The sequence below is a fragment of the Gallus gallus genome, chromosome 1, assembly GCF_016699485.2.
Source record: "Gallus gallus isolate bGalGal1 chromosome 1, bGalGal1.mat.broiler.GRCg7b, whole genome shotgun sequence".
NCBI lineage: Eukaryota > Metazoa > Chordata > Aves > Galliformes > Phasianidae > Gallus > Gallus gallus.
In genome coordinates, this window is record NC_052532.1 from 71,379,377 (window position 1) to 71,390,547 (window position 11,171).

At 47.4% G+C, this 11,171-nt stretch overlaps 2 protein-coding genes across 4 annotated transcripts in view; both read right to left on the minus strand.

Moving 5' to 3' along the window:
* CDPF1 (cysteine rich DPF motif domain containing 1) overlaps positions 1 to 11,171 on the minus strand; it is a 50,016-nt gene that overhangs the window by 18,165 nt on the left and 20,680 nt on the right. Inside the window, exon 1 of one of the 3 annotated variants that reach the window (NM_001030772.3) lies at positions 1,664 to 1,888. The exons of 1 other annotated variant lie outside the window; for it this stretch is intronic. The gene's annotated coding sequence lies outside the window, so the exon portion shown is untranslated. Of the gene's footprint in view, positions 1 to 1,663; positions 1,889 to 11,171 lie in introns of those variants that run through there. One more of the 3 variants, XM_040697683.2, reaches the window with a different exon arrangement.
* On the minus strand, positions 3,985 to 11,171 carry PKDREJ (polycystic kidney disease (polycystin) and REJ homolog (sperm receptor for egg jelly homolog, sea urchin)). Its single transcript, XM_015290757.4, has one exon. It carries the CDS (start codon positions 11,008 to 11,010, stop codon positions 4,117 to 4,119), a length of 6,894 nt encoding a protein of 2,297 aa, XP_015146243.4. The 5' UTR covers positions 11,011 to 11,171; the 3' UTR covers positions 3,985 to 4,116.

An 11,171-nucleotide genomic window follows, 5' to 3' on the forward strand; every position in this document is an offset into this window, starting at 1 on the left:
AGTTAAAAAGAGACTTTTTGGACACGGTGTGGCTCATGTGTCAGCTGGTTAGTAAATGGAAAAAAAAACAGAACAGGTAAGAAGGGTTCTTTTCAGCAGGCACTGAGAACAGCAACGCTGCAAAACACCCAGTCACCCCCTCTCTGTTTATCCTGGCCTAAAGGGAAAAAAAAGTAATAATAAATTAAAAAATAAAAATCCCAGCCAATCACAAGGTTCGTACTCCTTATGGCATTTTCAGATGACTTTTTTGGCAGTAAAAGCTCTGTTTCAGAAAAAAAAAAAAAAAAAAAAAAAAAAAAAAAGGAGTGCAAAGGTAATATACAAGCTAGAAAATTTAGCAACTCAGCAAGCCCAGGCAGAAAACTCCCATGTCAAGTTGGGTTAATAACTGCATGATCTGCCAATTAGAACTGTCAGGGACTCCTCCACTGTTCCTGATTGTACAAGCATGCCATATTTGTAGAGATGTACATCCTTACTCTACTTGAAGCAACATACAAAGTAATGCTTCTGTTGTAACACCTACTCTGTCTATCAAGGCTCTCCAGTTATTTGGAAAATAAAGTCATGAGGAAAAAAAATGGCATAGAACCTTGGAGCACAAAGGACTTAAATTTTGTCTATATGATATATACTATTTCAATTGTAAGGGTATAGTTAATGCAACACCCTCACACGTAGTTATAATTAGTTTGCCAAAAGGGGTTCCTATCAGTACAACTTGCATTCCACACCCATTCAGAGAAAGAAATCAACATGAGGTGTCCTTGCACTGGTACACACCTACTGGTCCCTCCAAGTTGGTATATTGGTAAAATTAAAGCAGGGGGAAATCCTGGTGGAAAAAACTCCAAAATGCACAGACCTGTGAGCATGGGGATAGTAGTCACCAGGGCACAAATGTAGTTCTTTGATTCACAGATGCACAGAGATGGAAGACAGCTCAAGACATTATTCAGTCCGTTACACCAAAGACACAACTGTTTTGATGGCATCCTGCAGTGTACCTGCAGACTCTCCTACCTGCTCAAGTGCCTTGGAGATGACCAACCTCTCTCCTAGGGCAGAGAGGCCGTTTCTTACACTACCAAGATATGGTGATGCTTTCTGGGGGTTCACAGAGCAAACGTGGAAGGAAATTGTGGAACTGTCTCAAATCTCTTGCCAATTTCCCCTTTCCTTTCCATTTCTGAAGGGGAATTGGGTGCCTGATTGTCTCCACAGCTCCGTGGTTCTCTCAGTGCAAAGCTGCCATCCCAAAGAACCACCTGGCTTAGGTGCAACCTTATACTGGAAGCACCCAGGTTTCACAGGTCACAAAGGTTTCCTCCGGGCTCCTTACGGCTCCTCTGCTGCACACCTCCACAAGCATCGCAGCACGCTGCCCTCGGACGGCCACATGCTTCTCCTGGAATCCTTCCCAGGGCTGCATCCCACAGCTGCAGCCTCAAGCGAGGAAAAGCAACCCGTGGCCGCTACGTTATAACAAACAAGAAGAGGGTTTACACGAAGATCCCCCCGCAGAACAGGACGGAGCTGTGACCGCACCCCGTGCCACGCAGCAGGCCGCTCTCCGGGGCCGGCCCCTCCGCACCCCCTCTCCCCGGCGGGCGGACACTGCGGCGGCACACGCCCCCCTGCGAGCGCCCCTCTTTCCCACCTGGGCGCGGGGCTCCCTCCTGCCGCTGCCGTCCGCGCTCCGCCGCAGCGCCCCGAGGCCCGCTCCTCGGGACGGGATCCCAAGGTCCTCCCCGATCACGGCCTAGAGATCCCGGCCGGCAGGGAGAAAAGGAGCAGCGTTTTCCAGACCCCAGGCGCGCTGCCGCCACCCCACGCCGCTTTGCTACTATTGAGAACGGTTAGCCATCGCTGCCCGGCGGAACTCGTCTTCCCGCCGCTTCCGCCTCGACTGGGAAACGCCGTAATAGGGGACGCGCCCCGCCCTCCTTAAAGGGGTAACGCCTTATTAACCGAAGTCCTTGAAACCTTTACTGGTGACAATAATAAATGTAGTAAATAATGCATGGTATTTTATTCTGTTGCACATGATTCGGTATAAATGATGTTAATGAAACCAGGAAAATATGGCCCTGGAACAGGCTGTCCAGGGAGGCTGTAGAGTCTCCTTCTCTGGAGATATTCAAGACCCGCCAGGACACCTACCTGTGCAGCATGTTGTAGGGGGCCTGCTTTGGCAGGGGGTTGGACTCGACGATCTCTAGAGATCCCTTCCAGCCCCTACTATTCTGTGATTCTATGATGTGAAAGCAGTCCTTCTCATCCCCACAGGGCTCTGGAAAAGAGAAACAGTCATCTGAAATTAGTTGCAGCTGCTAAAATAAACGTTGCTGGTCATCAGATTTTCACAAGGAAAGAACAACTGACTAAATAATTGCGATCTGCAGTCTCAGGAGGCTGCCTCATCCCTTCTTCAGAGTCAGTGCTGTGAGCTGGGCTTCCCAGCCCAAAGGCACTGTGGTGGCCTGATGTTGTGGTCTCTGTGAGCTCAGGGCTGAGCTGGTCAGAGAGCGTCACCTGTGGGGCTCCCAGAGCCCAACACAAGGGCCAGCAGAAACAAACCCAGACAAGAACACACAATTCCTCAATGAGTTACATGCAGGAAACCTTACAGAAAGTGCTGAATGACCTCCAGGTGTCTCTAGAGACTGCTCTGTGACAGCAGTACGTGCTCCTGCACCGTTAATTATTCTACCTGTAGTGACAGAAATACAGGCGTACTGACTGAAACTCTGTGCTAACTGTAACTTGATTTCTCTCCCTCATGTTTTTTTTTTTTTTTTTTTCCTTCTTCTTCTTTTGTTGGCCATTTGCATCTGATTTAACAAGAACTTCTGGGAAGAGGCCAGCGTACAAGAAGATAAGTCCACTACAGAGCAGACTGAGCTGAAGTCTTCCTCAGGCCTCTAACTCATTTCCTAACTGACACGTAAAACTGGATTTGGCTAAATTCATTTTCCAGGTTATTTGAACAGTTAGTAAAATGTATATGGATATAAACCACGTGCAGAGATCCCATGCATCTTTAATGTAATTAAAGCCTATCCTCTACTGATTGGATATAAGAAATAATATTATTATTATTTTAACCAGTGTTACTATAGCTCTGTGTTAACAGCAATATCCCATATTCATGAAAGAGTCACCACCAAGGTTTCCAGCGTAGATCATAGTTTTCCACTGATGCCAGGAACTCATCCAATCACTGTGGGGAATGGGAGAAAGCCAGGAAGCTGGCAGCAAGCAGGGCCCAGGAAGCTTTGTCCTAAGGGGTTTCTTTCTCTTAGGTAATTCCTCCACCAGAGTGTTTTCTTTTCTTGGGGAGTTCCTCTCCAAAGTACTTGGGTGAGTGGAGACCTTTTATCCCCTGCTTCTCAGTTTCTTCTTTTTTCTCTGTTAGGGTGACACTCCTGGCCCTGGCCCTCCAGATAAGCCAGCAGGGAGTGGCTCCTTGGTTGCCGTGCACAAGCATTATCACCTTTTGCAGTGGTCAGCTCATTCAAGCCACAGCCCCCAAAAAAGGCTGCCTGTCCCCCTTCTGCTTATCTTTACAATCATAAGCAGAAGTAGTGTGATACGGTGATTCCCACCACTCGCTCCCCTAGATAAATCCCAGTAGTCAGTTACAGTCTTATCGCCAAAAAGGCCCCACAAAGGGAGCTTTGAGCCAGGGAGAAAAAAGAGATAGCTTCTGGAAATCGTCTTTCACAGATTGCAACCCACATTTTTTTTTTCTTACTTTGCTAATCCAATTCTCTGCCCATCCTTCTGTGTGGGAGCGAGCAACCAACTGGCTGGGGGCTTACCTTCCCAGCTGGGTCAGCACACTGCACCCTGGCAACACGTATGGCTGAAATGAGCGCAAAATATCCTCAGCAGAATTTATCTCAGCTGAGAAAATCTCAGTACAATCAGTAACAAAACTTTAAATCTTACAAAATCCATGAAAAAAGAAACGGAAAATAATTTACAAGCATTTATTTGAAAAGTAAGTGTCACAGGGTAGAGGTGGCCTGGAATATAAAATCTTGCTTTGCTTTTGTTACAAGATAAACCATTTTTTCCCCGTTTACTGTTCTTCTTCAGGCCCAAATGTCACTGAAGTCTCCTCTCAGCCTGCCCGTTGTGCACAATGTGGCAAAGATTGGGGTCACCTCTTTTGGCCGTTCTACAGATGAGAAAACACAGCATCTTTTTCATCCTTTGCAGTACAAAAGCAGCCACTCTTGCTTCATCAGATGGTTCTTCACAGACAAGTTGTTTCCTATCTCCATAGGCAGACATAATAACAGCTTGGAAGAGGTTAATCAAAACACAGGTCATCACCAGCAGGAAGGAGGCAAGGAAAAAACCACCCAGCAGCCTGCTGGAGGAAAATTCAGTATCTCTGAAAGCAGACACGCAGTAAGAGAATATGGTCTGGGCTGAGCGAATCATAGTATTGTAATTCCATTCATGCTGGCCAAACATGAGGTAGCCAAAAGCCATAAATATAAAAAAGTACACCACCACAACAAAGGCCATAGAGGAGATTCCAGGAAGGGCTGCCAAGATCGATCTTTGAGCCAGACGCACCTCATAAAATAATTGAGAATACTTTAGCGTCTTCAAAACTGCAAGAAACGCCAAAAAGCCCAAAGTATTCCTTAAATTCTGATCTAAATGAGAAACTGCATGAAAAGGAATGAAATCGTTTGGATAAAGTAAGAAAAAGTGAACGATATCCGCTCCCATCTTGAACTTTATAATCTGTAAAGGAACAAAAAGGAAGAATGCCGATTTTAAGATGAAACTGATTGTCCTGGAAACCTTGTTAGTACATTTTTTTCCTTGGACCAAGCTGTAAAGGCCATCTGCAGTGTACATGAGCAGAAAGGCAACAGCACTTAGAAAAAACAATTGCTGCCCTTTTGTTTGCTGATAGAAAATGGGGAGTGCATAAGAGTGTACTGACAAAGTTGGTTTTATGATCCCAAAATAAGAAAGTTCAAATATGACTGAGATACTGCAAAAGAGATGTCCGTCAGAGTTGAATGTAGTCAGTTCCATGATCACAGCCCATGTCTTTTCATCAAGCCAGCCTCTCTCTTGCAGCAAATTCAGCCTTGTTGTTGAATTATGTCTCCCTTCTTCAGGGAAAAAGTAAAACGTGTATCCTCCTGGTCCATAGGTGTGCAAATCTCCATATGAGAAGTAAGTCCAAGGAGTCCTGTTTGGTTCGTAAGTAAACCCATGACAACTGCTGGTATCCTTGGAAAGAGAACAGTTGGCAACTTTTGTCCAAGTGCCAGCATAGTCACCACTCTCTTCAATGTCCCTGCCATATTTGTGAAGGCAGTGGCTTTTACTGATCACAAATTTATTTACAAAGCTGTGAGGGTGGAAACACTTCTTCTCAGTATCTTTAGCCCGCACTTGCCTCATCCTAGGCAAACCAATGATTTTGGATGAGCTGTCAGTAAGAAAAGTTCGCTGAACATCGTTGTGGATCAAAGGCAAGAAGGTGTCGTTCACCCACATATAAATATCTTCTAGCTTAACCACAGCAGAGAGTCTAGGAGAGAACTGGTTCCGAATAAATTGGTTGTAGTGGAAACTGTTAGTGTTCTCAGTAGAATAAGCAAAATATAAGACAAGGACTAAAACAACAAGGTGACCAATAACATCTTTTATGAAAATGAATGCCTTGACTTTAATTTTTGCCGTTTCCAGCATCTTTGCAATTTCACCATCTTCCAAAGGCTTATACAGCTTGGTGTCTCTGACCTGGGCAAGTCTGAAGTGCTTCTCTTGCATCTCTTCTTCATTCATTGCTTCCTTATCCAGTTTAATCTCAGAAGAGAGGTCCTGGGTAAACCATGTAATGTGTTCACAGTATTTTGGACGAACTGAGTTCAAAGCTGAGTAACAAATGATTTTTATGATTGAAACAAAGAATACATTTTGAATAAAGGAGGTTGCTGACGCTAAAAGCCACTCCAGTGAAGTCTGGTAGCCGTAAGACAAACCATACAGCACAATGAAAAATGATGACACCCCACTTACAACTATCACTAACACCCACGAGAGATAGATACACCACCAACAAAAAACTATGGGTGGTCTCTTGCGAAAAGGCACAGAGGTAACGCTGAGTAGCTTGCTTTCTTCCTGCAAGTTACCTGCTTCTTTGGCGTAGTTATTGCTAAAATTGGAATTGGACGGTAGTCCTCTCTGCCAGGCCTTAACCTTTGGAGGGGAGTTCTTTTCTATTTGCTCCTCGGCTCCAGTGGTACTTGCACCTCCCTCTGAAATTGGGAAGTTACTGCTGTTCTGAGGAGCTACCTGGCTTCTCATCTTTCTGTAATGCGTCAGGCCCTGTGAATTGCTGTCACCAGGAACGTTCTGTGGGGAACTAATACTGCCAGACTGTGCTGATGTTTCTGAAGGTTTCCATTTCTGCAAACGTCCTCTCCAGTTTTTAAGATTTCCAGAAAGGAGGGGTAGACTTCTCTTCGGGTTCTTCTGGGAATACTTAAATAAGGCCATTATAATCATTTCCACAGGTATCGTAATCAAAGCACATTCAATGCCTATGGCAATTGATCTCAAGTACCTCAAGTGCATTGGAGATTCTTCATTCTTGTCAGCATTAAAGAACATAATGTTCACAAACAGGTTTAATAATAATATTGTTAGACAGGAAGATAACCTTTGCAGCCTGCTATAAGTGCCAGTGAGAACCTGAGCAAAAACGGAGAGCCATAGATGGCCCTCTTTCAGACCATTGGCCAGATCAATAAAGAAATAGTCCTTTCTGGACAGAGGTGCTTTTGGGTTGGTGACGCAAAATGTCCTTTCTAGTAAGCGATCTCCCTTGTCAAGAGCAAGCCACTTCCTGCACATAAAGAACCAGGTCTTCTGAGTGGACACATGTTCAACTTTGGCTCTGCTTAAGAACCAGCTTGGCGATGGGCCTCTGTTATTGTGCCAGACCCTGAAGGCGCGGATGTCTCCCAGGTCTTCCTTTGCAGTTAAGAGAAAACAGTCAGTGCTTCCTTGACGGAAAGCAGGAAGTTCTGGATGCCGTAAGCAGTGGATATCACTGGTGCCGTTCTGGCCAATGAGCTGAAGAAAAACATCTGCGCTGGTTCCAGCTCCCCAGCGACTGCCAGTGTACAAAGTGACCAAAAAGCTGACTTTATCAAAGGGGTCGTTGTCAGGCAGAACTATAATTTTGTCTTTGCTGACCATCTCGGCCCTGTCTTTTCGCATGGCCCAGAGGGACAAAAGAAAGTAGGCTGAGAAAATGAAGAGCACCGTTAGAAGAGTCACGGGGTTCTTAGGGATGTCTGCTATCAGGTTTCTTTTAAGATCTACTGTGTTGGGGCTGACAATGACTTTGGCCGCCAGGAACTTGATGTCAAATGTGGACGTATTTGTGGCAGTGAGGACCGACCGACTCCTGTGACTCCGCTTCATGTTGCACACACAGTGTACGCGTTGCCAGTTGGTCAGGGAACCAAGTCTGCACATGTCTTCCCTCCACTGATTTTGAACTCCCCCCAGAAACAAGCAGTGATCGCTAAAAGTGTGTATGCTCACCAGCCTCATGTTTGGATACCTTGTGATGTAGGGTGTCAGCAAGACGATGGAAATGTTCCGACTCTGGGCACCGCTTCCTTGAGCTGCACCTTTCAGCACTGACTCTGGGAGACAGATGATGTAAGGGGTCTTGATGTTACACTCTTCATCGACTGTCTTGGTTTTGCTTGCCACCGTTGTCGTGTTGTGAAAAGCATCAAAAGAGGCTATGGGAAAATTCTGAGTGACATTAGTGCCTGAAAACACTAGCACCTGGAAAGCTACTTCTAATTTGGTCAGGATCTGGATGTATATGATCTTGGTATCTCTGTTCACTTCAAGACTAAATCCTCCAGTTGTGTAGGTCTGTGTTTTATCAGGTCCCATTGCTAATTGAAATGTCGATGATTCGGTATCTTTCCTAGCGATAAGAATGTTTGCTTCATCAGGCAGGATCCCTAGCAGATCCCCATTAGCCTTGGTCTCTGCCATTTTGAAGCCCAAGATGGCTGTTGCAATTTCTGAAGTATAAGCCAACCAAGGGAAAGGGTTTTCATCAAACTCAAACAGGGCAGTGGAAATGACAGCATCGTAGGACAATCTTGAGTAGTTTCCATTTTTTAGTGTTGGATAGAAACAATTTTTGCAGGCTTTGGTGGGAGAGAAAGCATTTTCAACGTCCCAGTTTTCATCCTTCATCAAAGTGATTCTCCAGTTTTTGGTTTCCATGACAGTGTCTTCCTCCCCAGGGACTTTGCCTTGGAAAACAATCTCAGTTAAGTTTTCCATGATGGAGAAGACTTGTGTGACTGCACCAACATTGACATTCCTGCGACGCAGAAGAGCAGCTCTCAGGATGTTGGACAAGCACCTTAGTATTCCACTCGTCTGAATTTCTGTCTGTTCAGACCAGTGGCTCTCATTCCTCTGTGTTTTCAACACTCCAGTTACTTCCGTCAGTTTTGTAATGGCAATCTCTTGTGATCGAACGTTCACTTCCTCAGGTTGCTCTGTGACTTGAAAAAGAGAGGCTACTACTTGGTTAATTTCCATCGTGCTCTCAACCGAAATATTCAGGGCTGTCTTAGCCAGGCTTTCCCTCAACTGAGCCTTGGATATCTGGAGAGTCGGTGCAGCTTCAATGTAGTTTAGGACAGAGGCTGCAAGGTAAGCCAAATAACCCGCATTAAAATAGTCTCCGGTCTGGAGATAAGCTGTCATGGGTGCACTTGAACCACTCACGGAGGCAAGCAGATCATGGAACACAACAGCCAGTGGTCGACTTTTCACTGGGTTCTGTGCTCTGACATGCAGACTCAGTTGGGTAAATGCCCCCAGAGAATCACACACTTGAACGTACAGTGTCAGCGTATACCTCCGAGAGGGTACACCGACTGGGAGGAGGGATGGAGGCATTCTAGGCTGATAGCCAAAGTACAGAATTGTGCCAAACGTGTTGTCCTCCACCGAGTTAATTTTGGCAGTTTTGGATACGTCGGAAGCCACTATGACTTTGTATGTCAGAGGTAAGTTGCTGTCAGAAAACCCACTGCACTGGACAACAAATTTGGTCAGGAAAGCCGTACCCCGGTGGGGGCTGATGCTACACTTGCCAGCCCTGGGTGGAGAATTTACTTTAAATGCATATCTGTAGAGCGATGACCTACCGCCCCAGGTAGTCACTTTTAGTAGCAGTATGTACGATTGATCTGCAGTACTGGTAAAAGTCAGAGCATGTATAGAAAGGTAAGCACCGGACCTGCCTGTTGAGGTTCTGGAAGACCAGTCAAAGCTAATTTCTGTAGAATTTTCCAGCCAGAGCGACCAGTGGTACACTGGCTGGCTGCTTGTTCGACAGTTGAGGCATTTGCCTGACAACGTAAACCTCTCCGTCGGAATTACGGTGCTGCCACAGTTCTCAAGGCACGCCACATCCAGAAGAGGCGAGAAGCCAGACTGCACGCTTACGCTTTGGTCGGCATAGCTCTTTCTTCGGTCCTTCTGAATGACTAAACGAAAGTGGTAGACAGCATTTCCTGGGAGGGATTCCGGTGCTACCACTTGAACAGCTCCTGAAGGCGTCAGCCACCTCAAATCCCTCTGGGCTGGATGACATTTATTTCCCGCACCGATCCTCATGCTCTCATAGTCCGACAGCTTTTTAGTGCAGTACCAAGTAAACGTGATTCCCTTTAGTCGTTCCGCTGAATCGGGGTCATAGGACACAGAGCCATCAAGAGTCCAATTATCAAAAAAGCTCACTGTGCGGAAGACGCCTCCTGCAATACTTGCCACGAGATTAGTTCTCTCTATCTCGAGAAAAATTCTGTCTGTCTTGCTGAAGGATCTTTTGGTCCCGAGCACATATACTGAAGCAGTGAAATAGACCTGATACATTCCATAATCCAGAGTCCAGCTGGGAACCATTAACTGTACTGTGTGTACGCCGTGCAGTGATGATATATCTAAAGGTCTATCCCAGTCTGGATTAGTTTTCATGTCCTTAACAGCATAGAATATCCACTTAGGCTTTATGGACACGCGGAGGCTGCAGTCCACCAGCACTCTGGCACGCAGGTAGAACGTTGTACCCTTTTTCTGATGTATGACAGAGGTGTGAAGAGGAGGCTTTTGAATTGTAACCAAGTTTAATTTGCAGGCAGCTTCCTGGTGAAGCAGTGCTGGTTCTGTTGAAGCACTGACTCGTGGGAGAGCCGGCGTCAGTCCACTTAGGGCACTGTTCACTTTTGCCACGAATCCTCGGTGTTTCCCTGGATCCAAGGGGAAAGCAGAGCAATGGAACAAACAGGCCGTGCTTCTCGTGCGATCACGGTACGCACGTGCGCTCTTCTGGGTGGCCCGTTTTGCTGCTGACATCTCGAGGCTCAAGTTGCGGTACAGGCACTCGGGTGCAGCGCACGAGGCAGATGAGCACTGCACTGTAACGAGATGGGAGGCCACGGGCCAAAGAGCACTTGCCGGGGAGAGGCCTGTCTGGAGCGTGACTTGGCCTGACCAGAGCGAGCTGTTCTTCACCCAAACCGAATTCAGGTACCAGAGGCAGTGCGGCGGGGAGGGAGGCTGCCTCCCGCTGCTCTCCGCCGCCACTCTTGCTCCCGGGGCTGGCTGGTAACGCAGTTTCAAGGTGCCATTCGCCGGGCAGGAGAGCCACCCCTCGCTGCTGCGCCCTTGGGAGCCGCGCCCGTGAGCCCCGAGGCAGGTGACCACCAGGGGGGGCGGCTGCATACGCGGAGAGGAGGCTCGCAGGGCTTGCTGGGAAAACGTGAGCAGCTGGAGGAGAAAAAGGAGCGTGGCCATGGCAGGGCAGTAGGACGAGGGAAAGCGCCCGTCCTGCAGCGTGCCCTGCCGGCGGCTGCCGGTTGAGTAGTGCCAACTGCCAGCGAGTGGCCTCGGAAGCCAGAACATTCCGCGCGCAGACCGGTACCTGCCGCCCCCTCCGCCATGGCACAGCTTGCAAAAAAAAACCCCGTCAGCTTTCGAAACAGCCCCTGGGGGAGGGAGGCGCGCACCGCCGAAAGGGGCCACAGAGCACACGGAGCGCGACAGGCGGCAGCAGCGCGCCGCGA